Raw genomic sequence first — 18,811 nt, 5'->3', positions numbered from 1 at the left:
CCGCAGCTTCTCCAACATTTGTTATTTCCAGTTTTTTTTAATTCGTGCCAGTAATGCTGGGGTGAGAGGGTATCTCATTGTGGTTTTGATTTGCATTTCTCTAATGGCTAGTGATTGCAAGCATTTTGAGGAAGTGTTTTTTAAAATCGCATTTTATATTTCAATTACAATTCAAATGTTTTGAAACCCATGTTTCACTAACTTCATAAAATTTGAATTGTATCTCACATTTGAATTGCAATTTGATGATATACAAAATGCTAGGTTCAAATATTTGTTTCCCTCATATTTAAAAATATTATTCCATTGTCTTCTTCTATGTAATGCTACTGTTGAGAAGCCGGGTGTTAATCTGATTCTAGTTCTGTATGTGGCTTTCTTTCTGGAAGCTTTTAGAATGTTTCTTTTTCTTTTTGACAGTCTTAGACTTAATTATGTTTCTTGGAGGTTATTTATCTTTTTATCTCCCATTCGACACTCTGTGAGCCCTTTAAATCTGAGGTGTTTTATCTATACTTCTGGGAAATTTATCTTTATTGTTTCTTAAAACTTTCTTCCTGTTATTGTTTTCCCCCTCTCTAGGACTTCTGTTAGCCAGATGTTAGAATGTATAGTCTATCCTCCACATTTCTTAGCTTGTTCTTTATGTTTTTTCCCCCATTTTATCAGTTCCTGATATCTTTCAGAAAGTTCCTCAATCGGATCTTCCAATTAATTTATTTGTTTTTCAGCTGTATCTAAATCCCTTATTTATCCCATCTATTGTATTCTTACATCCAGCTATTATATTATTCATACCTAATATCTCTACTTAATTCTTTGATTTCTTGTTCTTGTTTTAAATTGTTAATATCTTCCCTTACCTCCTTAAATAAAGTTATGTTTAATTTAAACTCGGTCCATCTGTTCTGATAATTCTTTATCAGATGATGGATGTCATACTGTATGTGGTCTTTCTTTTATAGTAGTCTCACTCCTTAGTGACTGGATATTATGACCTGTGAGCTCATATTCCTTGGGGGTTACTAGCTTCTCTGTCTGGTAATGTATGTATTAGAGAAGGACCAAATACATGTAAAAGGGGTAGGCAATGATTATCCCATGGCAATGTAGGGGAGAAGCAGGAACAGAATATTAAAACTTTCTTCCAATCTACCCTCTGTCTTCTTTGTACTGTTTTTTATCTGGTTTTGGTATCAGAGTAATACTGACCTCATGGAATACATTGGAAGTGGTTTATTTTCTGAAAGAGATTGTGTAAAATTTGTGTTGTTCTTCTTTAAATGTTTGGTAGAATTCACCAGTGAAGCCAGTTTTCTAAAGGTTTTTTAACTACAAATTCTATTTTTTTATAGTTATAGCACTATTTAGGTTATCCATTTCATCTTGGTTGAGTTTTGGTTGATGAGAGTTTTCTAGAAATTGATTCATTTCATCTAAGTTATTGAATATATGTATATAGAATTGCTTGTACTATACAATAGACGAGGAATGTATGATTCCCTAATAGGAAGGGCAGTAAATTTTGTCAAACAGTAATACAATTTACCATAGGCTGGAAAATTACATTATGAATGTTATAGAAGGGCCTACATTGTAGATCACTGTATGCAGGATTTTATCTGGCCCAATTTTAATCTTGTTGCCCCAGATGTTTTCAGAAAATTTAATTTTAATGTATCTTGTCATAACCATAGGTAAGGAACATAGTGCTCCTGTGGCGTTATCCATTCAACAAATATTGAGTATCTGAGTGCCTGTGTGTGTGCCAGGCACTGTTATAAGTGCTGGGGATAGAGTGATGAACAAAAAAGCCAAACGCCTGCCTTCATGGAACTTACATCAATGAGATTAGACAGTGGTGAATAGATAAAAAAGGGAATTTGGTAATTTTAAGTAGCATAATACTATAAACAAATAAAATAGCGTAATGGCATAGGGACAGATGGGAAGAGCTAACTTTTAGCACAGCTCCTATAACAGAAAGCCTTTCCTGATTGTCACTTGCCACTTCTTTCTCCCATCCCAGACCCTGACCTCAACTAAGAAGGTCAGGAAAAGCCTCTGTTTGAGCTGAGACTTTTGAGCTGGGACCTGAATAATGAGAATGAACCAGAAGAGCATCCCAGGCCTAAGGAAGAGTAATTACTGTAGCCTGAGGGAACAATAAGTTTGGCATGTACGCTAGATTAAAAGAAAGCCAATGTGGCTGGAGAGTAGTGAGAGAAAGGAGGGGTACAAGGCAGAGCCAGAGATTGCTGGGCTTGGTAGGCCAAGGTAAAGATTTGGGATTTTATTCCAACTGCAGTGGAGAAGTCATTGAGGGTTTTTAGCAAATGAGAGATAGCATGAGATAGGATCTCACTTAACGTTATAAAATGATCACTCCAGTTGAAGTATGGAGAATGGATGCAAGTTGAAGTATGGAGAATGGTCAGAGTAGCAGCAGAGAGGTCAGGCAGGCGGCACTACATGACCCAACCCTCTCCTTGCCATATTAAATCAACAGTCACAGAGAGGAGCCAGGCTGGTCATCAGAGGTCTGTGGTCAACCTTGTCTGCCGTGGAATTAGGTCTTCTGATGTAAGTGAATCCAAGGAATAACAAGACAAATTATGTCGGAATATTCCTCTACTATTTGGATGCCTTTAACTGATCTTTGAAAGAAAGATTTTAAACCCTGTGGAACTAGCCGTTGTTGGGTAGAACGCAGGTGGTCTGCAGAGCTCAAGGACCTTCCTCAGTATCTCTGCTTAGGATAAAGACATTGAAGCTGTCTATTGCTCGGTTGATTCTCCTCTCCAATTACCTACTTAAGGGTTGTTGTCACCTCTCCTTCTGGAGTTCCACTATTAACTCCTGAATGGGGGGTCCTATCTGCATCTAATCCAATCTCCACACTATAATGAGAATGATGTTTCTAAAAAATTGAGCTTAAAGTCCATTAATGGTCTCCCCATCCTCTTGCCGTCAGGAGAAGGTCCAGCTCTTTTCATGGCATGAACCAGTCCCTGCGTAACTCTCCAGAGCTCTTGCTCATTCATCCAGTCCAGGTCTTGCTCTGTCTTCCAGATAAATCTTCAGTTTCCCAAATGGAAATGCTTATGCACAGGCCTGAAACACCCTTCTACAAATTTGTGGCTAACTTCTTTGTTAGCTCCTAAAATAAGAAGCCTTTTCTGATTGGCATTTGCCAATATCTGAAATTATCCCAGACCCCCACCTCTCTCCCCACCCTTGCCAGCCCCAAGCTGCATTCCTTGCCTCACTCCTATGTCCTCGTAACCCCCTGTTTACCTCTTTCCCATAGCTCTCAGAACTCAGGATTATATATGTTCCTATTTCTCCCATCATAGCGTAAGCAACCTGAAAAGTGGGACCATGTCTTTTTCTTCTTTATATTTCATCTCCTAGCCCCACGTTTAGAACCCAGCAGGCACTCCTTATATGTTTGTTGAATGAATAAACAGGAGAATAAACGTGAATGGACTGGAAGATGCTGTGCAGAAGGTAAACGTGGTAGATCTGACAGCTTATGTGGGCTCAACAGTTACCCTTGCCCTGCCCACAGCCTCACACTGCTCCCTACAGTCTAGCCAGCCACGTTGCAAACGTGGGCTATTAACTCCAACAAAGGGAACTAGGGAAGAGCCAACCACAAGCCCACGTCTAGAAAAAAACAAATCAAAGTGCTGATGGCCAGAGCTGGTCACCCGTGCTTCTGTGGAGCAGCACACTATGCTCTGCAGTTACAGAGAAACTTGTGGAGTCTGTTCTCAGAGAGAAACACTGACATCATGGCTGTAAGGGTGGGCAGTGGGCAGCCTCCCCAGAGCCATTAAACCCAACCACTTTAAAGACTGTGTCTAAGGGCAGAAAATAAGTAAGGGACAGGGCAGGGACCCTCTTCCTTCACTCCCAGCCAGCTGGGGGCCATCTGATTGCGCTGTGCATCATGTAGCTCACTCCACTCCACTCAGCATTCAGTCTCCAGATGCTTAACACAAACCAATTTCTGAGCAACTCTTCCAGTGAGTGCCCTGGTCCTGTTGCTCTCACAATTACATCTATAAACACTTAAACATGAGACATTTCAGCGTACCAATCACTTGGCATTGCTTTCCTCTTTGTAATCACCACAGCCTGTGCTAAAAAAAAAAAGAAAAAAAAAAAAAGGCTCTTCCTCTGGCCAGTTTTGTTCATGGTCTTAAAATGTCTGCCTTAGGGGAAAAAAATTACTACGATGATCTATGTTAGGGTTAAAAGTGAGTTTCTGATGATATTAGATGGCATGACATCCATCTGAAATAAGCCCTGATAGTCACCTTTCTCCTGTATCATAAAATGTCTGATGATGCAGGACACACACAATGAACACAGAGGAACAGGAATCAGGGTATTTTCTATTATTAGCTAAGCCAGAATCTAATAACCCCCAAAGTAGAACTTAATGGTCAAAACTGAAACACAGTGATTAACCTTAAGGCTAAACAGAGTCTCTTATTCCCTCTCCTTCTCATCCTACTCCACTTAATCTTGGGATTAGCCCACTCGGGTCATACCTACTAGGTAGGAGAGAGAGGGAGAGGAGAAAGAGAGAGTGAGAGAGAGAGAGAGAGAGAGACTGATTGATTGAGACTTAGTCTACCCATCCAGTCACATGGATCTAAGCAGAGAAAGTAGACCACAGAGCTCCTTTGGGACACTGTCCATTCCACCTCTTTGCCGGTCTTAGACCAAAACCCCAAAATCCATTGTCATCAACTCAGTTCTGACTCATGGCTACCCCATGTGTTACAGAGTAGAACTGCTCCATAGGATTTTCTTGGCTGAACTCTTTATGGGAGCAGATCATCAGGCCTTTCTTCCACCGTGCCACTAGGTGGGTTTGAACCACCAACCTTTCGGTTAGTAGTTGAGCGCAAATCATTTGCACCACCCAGGGAAGCCTCTCTTAGAGGAAGAGGAAAAAATACCAGAGCAAGAGTGGGGTTTGGTTTCCAACTTTTAAGGCCCAGGGGCACTGCCCACTATTGAGTGACAGTTCAGAGTTTAACCAATCAAATGATCAGCTCCCCCTCCCGTGGGAGGAATCTGAGGAGAGGAGGCTAAGACATGCCCCCCACCCCTGCAAAATTAGCCACACTATCAGAAGCTGGCAATTGCGTCAGCAGAAACTCAAACCACGAGACAGTTAATATTGTCCCATGCATGGGATCACAGCTCTGAAGCTCGTTCTCCTTTGGTCCCAACTTAGTTACCACTAACTTCCTGTGAAGTCTCCAGTCAATTAAGGCCTTTTCTCCTTGACTGTGTATTTAGCACCTATCATCTTAATTTCTGAAATGAATCCAAGACTGAGAATCCTGTCCACCATAGTCCCTTGTTAAGGGTGGCAGCAAGCTGAAGTATAGTCCTTATGCCTAGAAGGAGTTAACACACCTCCAGAAGGAGCTTGCATGAAGTCTACCAAACTCTAACAACTTCTCCCTAACAAGGATGCTTCACTGACGATCCGTGACAGGGATCTTAGATGACCAAGGCTTTCAGTGAAGTTGCTATGTCGCCTTTGGTATGGGAGATTATACTGTCACTTGCTCTGATCCACCAATGGGCCCTATGTTGCACCTGTACTGTACTTGTTCTGCCACTAGGGATCACTATAGTGACTGACACGTGAGTTCCCTACTCGGCCTCTCTTCAATAACTGCAACAATTCAAGCGTGCAGAACCGCATCACTGCAGCATGCTTTCATTGACCCAGAAGGTCATTATATTTGCAAAGCACCCAAACCACTCTTGCCCAAATGGCGATCACTGCCTTTAACTTGCTTGGTCAGCTCCTGCAGTTCAGAAATGCTCTTCCGGTGGGCTCTCTGCTTCTTGGCCAGCCTGCTGAGCATTAAAATTTGCCCTGAAGCTAAGCAATTCAAGCCACATGATTTAAGCTTCTCTTTCAGCTAATTAGATATTGTTCTACAAATTAGGCTGTTCTCTCTGAAAGATGAGCAGCAATTTACTCCCTCTGCCCTCCCCTTAAACTTAAACTGAACTGTAAAACATGGCCATTTGATTGTTTAGTCCAATCAGGAGACTATTCTCAATGAGAAGCAGATATCCATCTTCTTGCTAATGCTGAGCTTGTCTGGGCATTCCTTAATGAATGCTGTGAAAATCATGAAAGCTTTGCTTGGATGCCTTTGACCCTTTTGAAAGGTGATTTATCTTGGCCATGCATCGGTAATCATCGCCTGAAAAACCAATTACTGACTAGCTGTGTTAACACACACTCACATTGCAAGTGGAGGGGGTGGATTTTTATTATCCCCATTTTACTGATGAGAAAACTGACGTCCAGGGAAGTCAGGTCATTTGCCTCAAGTCAAATAGGTAAGTAAAGAAGCCAGTCTATGAATCCAGCTCTTTGGTTCTCAGATCCCACAAAACTACATACTATTTGATAAATCCAACATCAGTTGAAGAGGGAGAATGCAGGACAATGCAGGGTTCCCACACCCACACACGGTTGGAGATCCCGAGGATTTCTTACAGCTCTTGATGAAGTATCACGAGAGCTTCTAGAAACTTCTCTGGTCCAAGGGACTGTTACTCACAGTGGGAGAAAGAATCCTGTCTGGAAATTGCCTCTTTTCCTGTGCAGGGGGCCGGGTGTTCCCTCATCCTCAAGACTGTGCCCAGCATTTGATGAATGGAGACACTCTGAGTGGGGTTTACACCATCTTCCTCAACGGGGAGCTCAGCCAGAAGTTACAGGTGTACTGCGACATGACCACTGATGGAGGTGGCTGGATTGTAAGTACTTGCAACTCCTCTTGCATGCACATGTCCTTAGTGTTCTAGTCCACCTAGCTCAGCACTGTCCAAAGTTCACCTCCCTTCTGGCCATGCTTTTAACCACTGCCCAAACGTCCATCTTAGGACTCTTCATGGCCCTTGGGACCCTTTTCAGCGGCCCAATCATAGGCTTGGTCAGGCAGGGGAGGGAACAAGCATACTGAGGCTGTAGTGGCCTGGCCCAGTGAAGGGGCCTAGGATGACGGCTTTCCCTCCTGCTCATTCTGCAGAGAGTTAATGCAGGTAGACGCTGGCGGGTGGGTCATGGCTTAGCTAGGCCAGGGGTCTTGTCTGCTGAAGATTGCAGTTGTAATAATGGTGGAGGAGACTTACCTGCAGGGGTAGGTGAGTCTCTGTGTGGGAAGGTGATTAGGATCCTTCTATTGGAGGATTGCATCTGAGGGAGCAGATAAGGGGCAGGACATGGACAGCCACCGCTGGTTACAAAGGCCACACCTGCCCTCATCCTTCCCTGGCCTCCTACTTCTTCCCCAGAGCTGCCTTCAGGGAATGATCAGGAAAAAAAGAGGCACCTCTTTCCATCACCATCCTCCTCCTGTGCCAGATGGGGTAGGACAGACTGGAAGAGAAACAGAATGGCTCCACCAGTCCACGCAGGCTGAAATGAGCCTGGCCCTAACACAGTCCAGCATTGACCAAGTCCGTGTAGATGGAAACTCAGCCCCTGCGACTCTCTCTCCAGCACCGCTCACACACAGCGCTGGATTTTTCACAGAGCAAAAATGAGTGTGGTTTCTGAATAGAGTTGAATAGTGGCTGTGCTCATAGCTCTTGGGAAACATTTTCTTTTCTGTTTCTGACATATTTGTGCCTCGTTCTTAAAGCATAATTGGAAATTGAAGCCGAGGCTGATTTATTGGAGGTTAAATGGAATTAGCACTTAAACATCTCAGAAAGTGAATGATATGCAGCTGCTTTGCCTGCAATACAATGACAGTTACTAGCTGATCTGAAGTTGGTCCTGTTCTTTTGGTGAGAAATGCTTTCTAACACACTCTGTGGTGCAAAAGATTAATTCAGAGCCAAAGTTATTTCCCCTGCCTGTTCCAGGGCTTTATATATATCCTGAATCCTTTCTACATTCATTGCAGGGGTACATATTAGTGTCAACATCACACCCCAGCCTATTCATCAGAAGCCTCTACGCTTCAAGGGAAGGGCTTGGAGCATCTCCTACAACAGCTGCTGTGTCAATGCGCAGCTCTGTTCTGTAACGCTCCTTACCAGGACATCTTTGTCACTGCAGATATAAAACTCAGTTTATATCAATTTTCCTGATTACAGTTTTTCTTCCTTACCATCTCTTTTCTTTCTGTTTTTTGTTTTTTTTTTTTTCTTTTTTTAATTTTTTTATTTCCTTTCTTTTCTCAGGTATTTCAGAGACGGCAGAATGGCCAAACTGATTTTTTCCGGAAATGGGCTGATTACCGGGCTGGCTTTGGGAACCTGGAGGATGAGTTTTGGCTGGGTAACGCCTCCTTTTTTCTTCCCCTTGATGTGCTGCCCTGACTTGCTGTCCATCCCTCTGTTTTCTGTGCCCATCTGGGATTATCAGAAACCCTGCCTGCGTCTGTTGAGAGGCTGACAGCTCGTGAATTGCTTTCAGTACCTTGTGGTCTGTTTGGCTCCACTATTGATCTGTTTTTATCTCAGTGTGGTGTTTTCCTCTTTGCTCTGTCTCTTCCTATCCTCATTAATAGTCTCTTATGCTGATGGGTCTTGACATGAGGCAACTACAAAGGGAGTGAGTGCCTGTCGGGGGCGGGGGAGGGGGAAGAGGTGACACAGGGAGGCCACAGGCTGGCTGGCCAGCCGGCTCGCAGAAGCCAGGTCCCAGCCAGCCAGCCTGCAGGTCAGGAGAGAAATGAGGCCATTCACTCTGCTCAGCTCCTTGGAAGAATGTTATTACCTAATCTGGGGAGGGAAAAAATGAAAATGGCATGAGAGGTGACTGGCAATTTCCTGGAGGTCTGGCACAACAAGGAGGTGTAGATTGAGAAGTGAACTAGAGTGAGAAGGTGAGCACACGCTCACCCAGGCAGATGACGGGGGAGCCACCCCCTGAAAGCCCTCAACTTCATATCACCTGCGTCTCCCTCTGGGTTAGATTTCATGGGCATTTACAAAAAGGGGCAGAGGGCAAGGCAAACAATCATGTTCCATATTTGTGGTCTCTCTGTCTCCCCTACCACCACCTTATTGAGACCTTGCCATCTTTCTCCTGGATGATTGTAACAACCCCTTAACTGGCCTTCCTGTCTGTAGGACCACTCCCCCACCCCCATTGTCCACACGGCCACTAGATTGATCTTCCTCACACCCAAAATCTCAACAATGGTTAAATATATTTGTAAAACTTTTCAATGACTCCTCATCACACCAGGAGGAGGCCAAACACCTTAGCTCAGGCACACCGTCCCCTCCAATCTACCTGTGCAGCCTGCTCTCCACTACTAAGTACCCTTACTCTTCTTCTTCCCACTCCCACCCAACACCAAACTCTAAACGTGCAGAACCACTGATGTTTCTTCTGCAAGGAATGCTCTCTCTGCCAACTATCTCCTCCCTCATACACCTTGCTGTCCATCTATGTATAGTCAAAGACCCCTCCCAGCCATTTTTCTCACTTTTTATCTGTGGGATAATTGGTCACTACCTCTTTTGTAGCCCAAATCAGTGTCCATTTTACTGTTTGTCTCTCTTGACTATACTATGCAGGCTTCTTTCAGGTCTGAGATGACATCATACTCATCTTTTAACCCTATTGCTTATTTTAACCCTAGTGCCTGGGGAATAGTAGGTACTACAATCTAAAGTTTAAAAACCACTCAGTCAGTCAATCAGTTAAGCCATCAATGATAAGAATTTATTGAGTACCTATTAGATGCCCAGATCTGTGTTTAGTGATTTAACAACAAGGTAAAAATCATATAAAAACATTGATAGAGAAGTCAAATGAATAGGAAAATATCCTCACCTTCAAAGAGTTTGCAACAGCTTGGAAGACATGAATCAATGCACCCACAAGAAGATACTACTCATGTTTCCCAAACCTCGGCCACATGTACCATTTTCACAATTTTTGTCATATCTGTGAAATATCTGGACTATCATGCACTCAAAGGTCCTATATATCAACTTGTTTTACTTAAATAAATCTATTTTGTGTGTGTGAAAGAAGCTTTATAGCATTACCAAAAATGGAAAAACTAGTTATCATGTACCATAAATAAAAGGGAACCTTAAAAATAAGTAAAATAAAAAGAGAACAATATTATTAAATGACGGCTAAATACGGAGGCTCCAAGCCTTTTGTTGTTGTTGTTCTTAAAAATGGAAATTAGAAAGTATTGGGTATTAAACAAACCAACCACAGGTGCTAAAACCAAAGGTTATGATTGGGTGAGGGTTTTTCCTTGATCTATTAGAAAGATGGGGTAGAAGATGGCTATAGTGAATATATCTCACTATATGTTCAAGATTATTTAATACCTTATCCCAAAAATCAGTTTGGCTATTCTGCCGTGTTCAAGTGATTTACTGGGGGAGTATACTCTGGAGAAGGGGAATAGGAGATGCTGGATAGAGCAGAGGGAAAAAATGCAAAACATGGTGTCAGCTGGAAGCTAGCTTCAATCTGATCCCAAAGGAACCTCTGGAGCATGGATTGCATCTAAGAATTAGTTCCCATTGGAGCAGGGGGCTGGGCTTTTGAGTCCCCCACATCAGTCTTTGATTGAGGTCTGTCCCAAGGCATGGGGGAAGGGTTGAGGCATAGGTGAAGTGACTCTTGTTTGGTCAAGGGCAATTATCCAGCGAAGGAGGCAGCTGTGAGTGGTTCCAACCAACACTTCTAGCAGCTAGAGGATGGGTCCACCTGCTAGTTAAGGGTATCTGGGCAATACATCAACAGCATCCTCTACATCTGAACAAGCACAAGTCCAGGGTAGGGGCTGGGTTGGGAACTTGGCAAACAGAAAACAGATGTCAAATAGCTGTTAACTCATTATCAGTCAAGGTAAAGCTTTAAATCTCAAACAGGATAGGGAAGCAGAAAGATCTTGGTGACCATCAGCCAATCATCTCCCCTCTCTGGACTTCAGCTTCCTCTTCCACAAAGCAAAGAGAGGCTGGACTATGTAACCATGAAATTCCCTTTCATCTCTGCAATTCTCTGATTCTATATCATGGTATATTCTGGTAGATATGACATGTCACAGCAAAGCAAGAGGACCCTAGTTCATTAGGCAGATAGAAATCAGGAGGACCCAGAGATCAATAGCAATGCAAAGTAACTGGTTCAAATCTGGGTAGGTAGGTAAACATCGGAGGGTCCCAGGGCACAGACAGCCAGGGCAAGCGGGCAGGAAAATGCCTATGAGAAATCATTACCAAGGAGGAGCTGGGCTCTGCCAAAGCTCTGGACCTGCAGGGGTTTACACCTGGCAACGATTGATTAGACCAAGGCCTGGACAGCTTAGCGGCAATGGGAGAGAGCAGGTGAGTGAGTGTAACTGTCCAGAAAGACCATTGAAGAGGTAGCCATGCAAGATGTACCAGGTAGATTAGAGAGAAAGGAACTGGGGTCAGGAGGCAGTTGCCACATTTTCTGACCTGGCTATGGGAGCCCCAGGAGGGCTGGGGGCTGAGAGAAGGAGATCAGTATCATGAAAGGTGGACTCAAACATACCAGCGATGATGAAGATGGCACAGGACTGGGCAATGTTTCATTCTGTTGTACATAAGGTTGCCAAGAGTCAGAGCTGACTCAATAACAACTAACAACATCATGAAAGGTGGCTAGAGCCCTTTCTGCAGGCTACTAGGAGATGTCAGGACATCTAGATATCCTGGACCCCTAGGGCCTGCTCTGAACAACTCTGATCATTGTTTCTATCTCTTGTTCCCTACTACTCACACCAGCAGATTCACAACCATGTAGTACCTCTTGTAATGTTTGTTCACCACCATGGTTAGGGTGGAAGGTGGTGGAGGACAGGGCAGGAAATCCTGAGGCTCAGGGCTGGTCAGCTACCAGGTCAACACTGGATGCTAGGATCCCTGCCCTGGTCCGGGATGGTCAGTCATCAGCACACCCGGATGAGCCAGTTTGCAGGAGGAAAGTCAAGGGCAGGTGGAGTCTGTTTGATAACAACCTGGGGAGGGCTGTGGGAAATGCAATCTGGATACCCCTCTAACATCTGTGTTGAGGCCACAGTGGCATTTTCACTTCCATTTCCATAGTTCCAGCCTCACTGCATTCTCTGCTCTTCTCCCCAGGGCTGGACAACATCCACAGGATCACATCCCAGGGCCGCTATGAGCTTCGTGTGGATATGAGGGATGGCCAGGAGGCCGCCTTTGCCTCCTACGACAAGTTCTCAGTCGAGGACAGCAGGAGTCTGTACAAACTCCGCATAGGCAGCTACAACGGCACTGCGGGTACCTCATGGCCCTGAGCGGACCCTAAGGGCAGGGGTGTGCGCAGGAGCAGGACCCCCACATTCTGGGCTTGAGCTGCACAGGAAAGCAGCAGCACCCACAGAGGGCATGAATTTTCTGCTAGCCAATAAGCCAGGTACACGTGGGCTTCCTTATGCCTATTTACCAATCTGTAGTGCACAATTTCACCTGCTTAGATGTGGTGAAAAGCAGGTGAAATTGTGCACTACAGATTAGCAAGTAAGCACAAGTAAGCCCGTGCATACCTTCTTTACTGTAAGCTGTGCATACCTTGCTTACTGGGTAATCTGCCCTTGCTAGCCAGTGACGGGAGCCCGAGGCTGGGAGTCACTGGCTGTGGTCCAGGCTGTCATTCACCACTTGGCGGACCTGAAATTAATTTCCCAGCACTTTGGTTTCTTCATCTGGAAAGTCATAATAGTAATAATGCCTGCCTTGCTTTACAGAGTTGTCAGAAGAAAAGAGAATAAATGCAGTGAAATTACTTTTAAAGAAAAAGTGGGGGGGCAATGTGAAAGCAAAGGATTATTTTTATTGTCTAGGTTAATCAACATGGGCTCTTATCCAGAAACAGCATAATCATCTTTTGTCTGGGAAGAAATTTCCCCTGCAACAACATCAAAGAAAACCATCTTTGAATTAATGCAAAAGTAGGATAGATTCCCCCATTCAATGAAATGTCCTCCCCATCCGCAGTCACAACACCCTAGTTATGGAGCAAACATGTCCACTTAAATGTTCCTCCTCATTGATCATCCTTCTTTTTGTTCTTTCATCAGAACCACATACAGGCCATGTTTTCTGGATAGATTTTATGAAATTCCGACTAAACAGAACAACCATCACCATAAGCTCTTTTGTATTAATATTGTTATCAGAACATAATATCTAGTCTGCTTCCCAGACATTTGCCAGCCTGCTTTTTGGGTTCTGTTATACTACATTTCGTAAAATCTGTTTTGTCTAATAGTCTACCCTTTGGTACATGTCACTGTCAGTCCTTTTATTAACTCCACCTTTAGGGCTAAATGCAGGTGTATCATTTTAGCAACTTTTTATGCCTCGTGGAGTTAAGGAGAGCATCAAGGTATTACCCTTCTAATTACTGCATCTTTTCAATTATGTCACTTCTTAGCCAAGTACTGTTACTCTAAAAGAGAAGACATGTTTTCCTTTGTGGTTGTTCATATCTGAGATCATTTCCAACGGCAATCAAATCACCTTGAAGTGTCCCAATGAAAGGTCTAATTTGCCACAGCTTGGGCATTGAAATGAAATGTATTAAACAAGATGTCAGACTAAATCATTGCAAAAATAACCTGATGGTACCCACTCCCAAGGTTAGAATTATCTTGTTGAAAAGTGACCCTCCTTATTTCTTCCCCAGGAAGAGAAGCAAGCCCGCCCACTTCTTCCCATGTCTAAACTTCCTCCCTCCTCTTCACCCAGCTCAAAGCCTATGCTTTTTTCTGTACAGCTCTGTCTCGCTGCTAGTTTCCATGGAGGTCAGAACTGTTGGATGGTGTTCTACTCCCATGTCTCAGAGGCAAACTCTGCCGGTAGTTTGGCCGATCATTATAAATTAATTACAGTCTAATCCCTCACCACAAATATTCAATTCATGTTTCTTCAAAAGATGAAAACCTGGATTATTTAAGTTGTCCCCCATCTTCAGGCAGCCCCACACTATGCTTGTTCTTTCTAGACCTAAATGTTTCTAGGGAGGAAGAGTCCATGCCCTCTGTGTTTCTGGTATTTAATATTGCCCAACTCCCCTGGCCACTATCTTGAATTCGTGCTCATTTTTACTAGCTCTCCCCATGCAACAGTCCATCCTCAGAGAAAATTTCAAGTTCAGTGCTTTCTCCTGCTCCCTATTTCTCAAGGCTACAGAAGTTCAAGTCTCTAACCAGGACTCTAATTGGACCAGAATGAAAAATTCCAAATCAAGTTATCAATACAAGATTGTTGAACTTCTCCTAAAGGTTCATCATATAAGTTGTGGAAGCTCAAAAAAAGCATAAACCATGGCCTCTGCAAGAACTAAACATCTAGTTAAAGGAAGAAACACTTAGGAAATAGCTCACCACATGATAAATGGTACTCACTTCCAGGTTAATAAGCATTCAAGAGGCGGAATCTGGGTGGGTTGAAACAGTTGGGGAAGCCTTTATGAAGGCAGCAGCATTTGACTGGGCTCTCAAAGGAAAGGAAGACGTTCCGAGGAAAGCAAACCCAGAAAGAGAAGCACAGAGGAGCAGTTACTGTGGAGGAAAAGAAGGCCATTAAGGGCCTGGCTGAGTGGAGCAGGGTGTAATTTCAGAAGGAATAGAAAGAAGATTGGCGGGGAAGCGTGGAACCAGATGCTGAAGGACCTTAAAACCAAAGAGGCAGAGTTTAGTCTTAATATGGTTGTCAGTGGTGCAGTGGTTAAGAGCTCGGCTGCTAGCCAAAAGCTCGGCAGTTCGAATCCACCAGTCACTCCTTGGAAACCCTATAGAGCAGTTCTACTCTGTCCTATAGGGTCGCTATGAGTCAGAATTGACTCAACAGCAATAGCTTTGGTTTTGGTTTGGCTGGTGGTCAGTGGGGGCCACTGTAGGCCATGAGTGGCATTGTGAAAGTGAAGTCTTAGGAAGATCAATGTGACATCCATAAATGGGATCAAATAGATCTGAGTGAAGAACAGAGAGATCAGCTACAGGCTGCTGCCTTAATCCTGATAGGAGATAATAGGATCATTCACTACTGTGGTAGCAGCAGGAACTAAGAGAAAGGAATAAGAGAAAAAAGCCAGGACTTAGTTAATGTACTGAATATATTAGCAGGATATATGAGGCAAGAGTGGAAAGAGGAGCCAGATTTGGGAGCTGATGAAAATCAAGGTTTGGAGCATGTCCAAGACAGTGGCAGAAAACATCAGAGTCGAAGCTGGAGAGAATTGTTCCAGAAGAATAATAAGCTCAAATTTCTATTCCAGATTATAGAAGGGAAAAAATAGGATGAGAAGATAGGAATAAAAGATGTGGAATTAATGCTGAAAGAAAGGGTCACTAGAGAGTAGGATTAATTCAAGATTTTTTAAGATAGAGAATATGAGTATGACTTAGGGTGGCAGAAGGTGGAAAATGCTAAAGAAAAAAAAATGAATAAAATAAGAAATCTTTCCTGCTTTGTCCACAACCTGGGAAAGAGTGAGTTTAAGGTTTTGAGATTTACTCTAGATGGACACAAAATCGGAATTATTAGAGACTGGAATGGGAAGATGAAGAGGATGGGGTAGAGACAATGACATGTTGATTTAGGGACAGCTGTGCATGACAGGGTTTATCCCTGAGGAGGTCAGACTTCTCTATAAAATAAAGATCTACGCTCTAAGAGTTAGGTTGTGGTAGGAAGCATTGGAGGCATTGAGTGGCCACTGTGAGTGTGGACTTAGAAGCCACAGAATCATAACTATGAACTATCCCATCTTAAGGCAACCTCAAAACCATCTAAGATAACTCTCAATAGCATAAGTGCCTTCACAACACCCTCAACCACAAAGCTTGTTAAATGTCGGGTCAATCGTTACAAATTAATTTATAGTCTATTCCCTCACCTCAAATAGTCAATTCATAAACGCACCCTCTACAACATCCCCCATAAGGAAACATTCAGCCTCTGTTTGCTTCTTAGAAATCTCACCACCCTCTCTGAGCAGTCTATTAGTGAACGTCTCTCATTTTTAGATAGTTTCTCCTCAAAATATGCTTCCTTACGGTCTTCGCTCACTGATCCTCATGGCTTCCCCACAGAGTTCATTTATTTATTTATTTATACTCAATAACCCATCGAATATTTGCAGACAGTGATCAAAGACCCCTTTTAGTACGCTTTTCCCCAAGCTACTTTTCCTCTGACATGGAGGATCTTTTCATCACCCTATTTCCTGCGGGCAGGAACTCTGATTTGCTAATGTCCCTCTTAAAGTGCGGCCCCAACTTCTGAACTTGAGGTTCTAGGTGTGGCCTGACCAGGACTGATGGTCCATGGAGAAGCCAGGCTGACATTGGACAGTGGCAATTCAAAATGGTGCAAGTCTGCATGGCCCTCACTGTCTCTTCTGGAGACAAAAGGAACAATGAATGTTCTGTGTCCCAGTGCCAGCCTGGAGAAAGCAGACAGGGGTGGTGAGGTAGGGATGAGTGGACATAGTTCTGAGCAAAAGGTCAGGAGAATAAACAAGTTAGGGAGAGCAGCATGGAAAGAGTTGACCCCAGTGGATAAGGTGGAGTAAAAGTTCAGTAGCCAGGCTGATGAACTGGGTAGAAATGGGGAGGTAAGTGGAAGGTCTCATAAGTGAAGGCCAGGTTTATTGGGAGTGGGCCAAATGTCCAGAAAATCCTGAAAAGGAGTGACAAATCAGACCGCTTCATGGACTAATCTTTTTTCCAGGGGACTCCCTCAGCTATCATCAGGGACGCCCTTTCTCCACAGAGGACAGAGACAATGATGTTGCAGTTACCAACTGCGCCATGTCGTACAAGGGGGCTTGGTGGTATAAGAACTGCCACCGGACCAACCTCAACGGGAAATATGGAGAGTCCAGGCACAGTCAGGTAGGTAATGCTCTGCCGCTGGTATTTGTGATCCCGAGCTATGAAGCGCACAGTCCCTTAGCTTTGTGTTTTAAATGTACACGTGGGTCTTACATTTCACTTTTAAAAAGAAATACTTACAGTTTGGAGAAAGGTCTGTCATAAAGAGAAAAGCAATACAGACACTGGGGTAGGAGCAGGACAGAGTAGAAGCCTGAGGAAGAAAAGGAAAGCATCTGGACCCAGGAGCTAGAACCCATCTAAAGCAGCCCTTGGTGACCAGATAAATCCCATTTCGTTTCCCCATCTAGACGACTCCATGGAAGAGCTGGTCAATTCCGGGCTCAGCTTCATTCTAGGAAGGGCCCACGGAAGGGAGAGATCAGAAATGCCAGTGTAAACTGGACTATCTTTCCTCATCAGAGACTGGGTGGTGAGGTGACTAACTCATCCCAATTTACCTGAGACTTGCCTAGCTTTAGCACCAAAAGCCCTGGATCCCAGGAAATTCCTTAGTCCCAGGAAAACTGAGATGGCTGCTCACCCTACAGGGAAACTACTTGAGTCTCCAAGCAGTACTGAGCAAACATAGTTATTCTCTTCCAAATGTTTCTCCACCGTTGAAATTTTGAAACTCGCCATTGGCTACTGGTACATGCAACTCCTGAAAGCCAAAAACATAAAGCCTGTTGGAATGAACCCAAGGTGCAGGTGTGTTTAAGGAGAAAGCTGAAAGAGATCTTGCTCCCTTAACCTTATTGGGAACTCAGCCACAAAGCTTCATGTTGATAGAAAATGGTTAAATTCAATCTTGAATTCCCTACTGCCATCATTCCTGTTCTTTTCAAGCTGGGTGTTCCACTGGGGGGAAGACTGATATGACATGCTTATCTTTCTCCTGCCCAGGGGATCAACTGGTACCACTGGAAAGGCCACGAGTTCTCCATCCCCTTTGTGGAAATGAAGATGCGCCCCTATAATCACCGTGTCATGGCGGGGAGGAAACGGCGGTCCTTACAGTTCTGAGCAGAGGGGAGGACCCCAAGCCAACCAACCATTTCTGTCATTTATTTGTACTTTATAATATGAAACAAAGTGGGGGGTATTATTAATGCGCTTTGCAACATATTAAGGGTATTTCGAAGGAAGCAGGGATGTAGCAGAGATCAGTGAATAGTAATTGCTCACAGTTTCTGCTGTCCCAGGGCCTGACCCTTGGTTTCCATTCTCCCTCCTACCTAGCCATCCTTAACCTTCTTCTCCTTTCTCAGCAAAGAGGAAAAGTGGGAAGTTTTCTGAAAAGCTCAATTCCAGGACGAGTCCTGGAGTCACAGAAATGTCGCCTTCTTTTCCAGCTCGCCTTCTGAGATTCCCTTCACCTTCCAGGCATTTGTGATCTGGTCAATGCCTTCCATGGCCAGGTTCTCACACCAGCCCAGAAAAGAAGCCTGAGGCAAGAGAGCTCTGCCAACAACTACCCTTAGGAGGAAACACATCAATCATGCCCTTTCTCAACAACCCAAAACTTTTTTAATGGGTCAAAGCGTCTCATCTTTTGACACCCTTACTCTTACCACCAGGAGTCCTCTGTTGCTTTTCCAAGAGTAGTGGCTTCTTTTCCAGCCGTGACTGATCCTTTGCCTACTTGTCATCCTGCCCTGAGACCTCACAGCCCCAGAAGCCCAACCATTGTTCTGGAATCTAGTTCCCAAGGCATTGCCTCCTCCTGGCCCTGATTGTACAGTGGCTGTATCCAGTGGGTCAGTTATAAGTCACTGTCCCTTCCCTTGGGTCCAAAAAGCAGTAACTTTCTTTGGAGGTGGGGATATGAGGACAATTGTTGTTTTTAGCATTTTGGGGTCAGACACTGAAGGCAGGACAGAAGAAGTAGA

General features: G+C 44.0%; 1 protein-coding gene across 2 annotated transcripts in view; it reads left to right on the top strand.

Moving 5' to 3' along the window:
• TNR (tenascin R) overlaps positions 1 to 18,441 on the top strand; it is a 497,374-nt gene extending 478,933 nt beyond the window's left edge. For both annotated transcript variants that reach the window (XM_023728058.1, XM_004372844.1), the window contains exons 19-23: positions 6,662 to 6,813; positions 8,248 to 8,344; positions 12,157 to 12,318; positions 16,777 to 16,940; positions 17,826 to 18,441. In XM_023728058.1, the coding sequence (XP_023583826.1) occupies positions 6,662 to 6,813; positions 8,248 to 8,344; positions 12,157 to 12,318; positions 16,777 to 16,940; positions 17,826 to 17,945 (695 nt within the window). In that variant the 3' untranslated portion in view covers positions 17,946 to 18,441. The remainder of the gene's footprint in view (positions 1 to 6,661; positions 6,814 to 8,247; positions 8,345 to 12,156; positions 12,319 to 16,776; positions 16,941 to 17,825) is intronic.
• The last annotated feature ends 370 nt before the right edge of the window (positions 18,442 to 18,811 follow it).

This window comes from Trichechus manatus, unplaced genomic scaffold (assembly GCF_000243295.1).
Source record: "Trichechus manatus latirostris isolate Lorelei unplaced genomic scaffold, TriManLat1.0 scaffold00021, whole genome shotgun sequence".
Taxonomy (NCBI): domain Eukaryota; kingdom Metazoa; phylum Chordata; class Mammalia; order Sirenia; family Trichechidae; genus Trichechus; species Trichechus manatus.
This window is presented reverse-complemented; position numbering and strand designations above follow the sequence as displayed.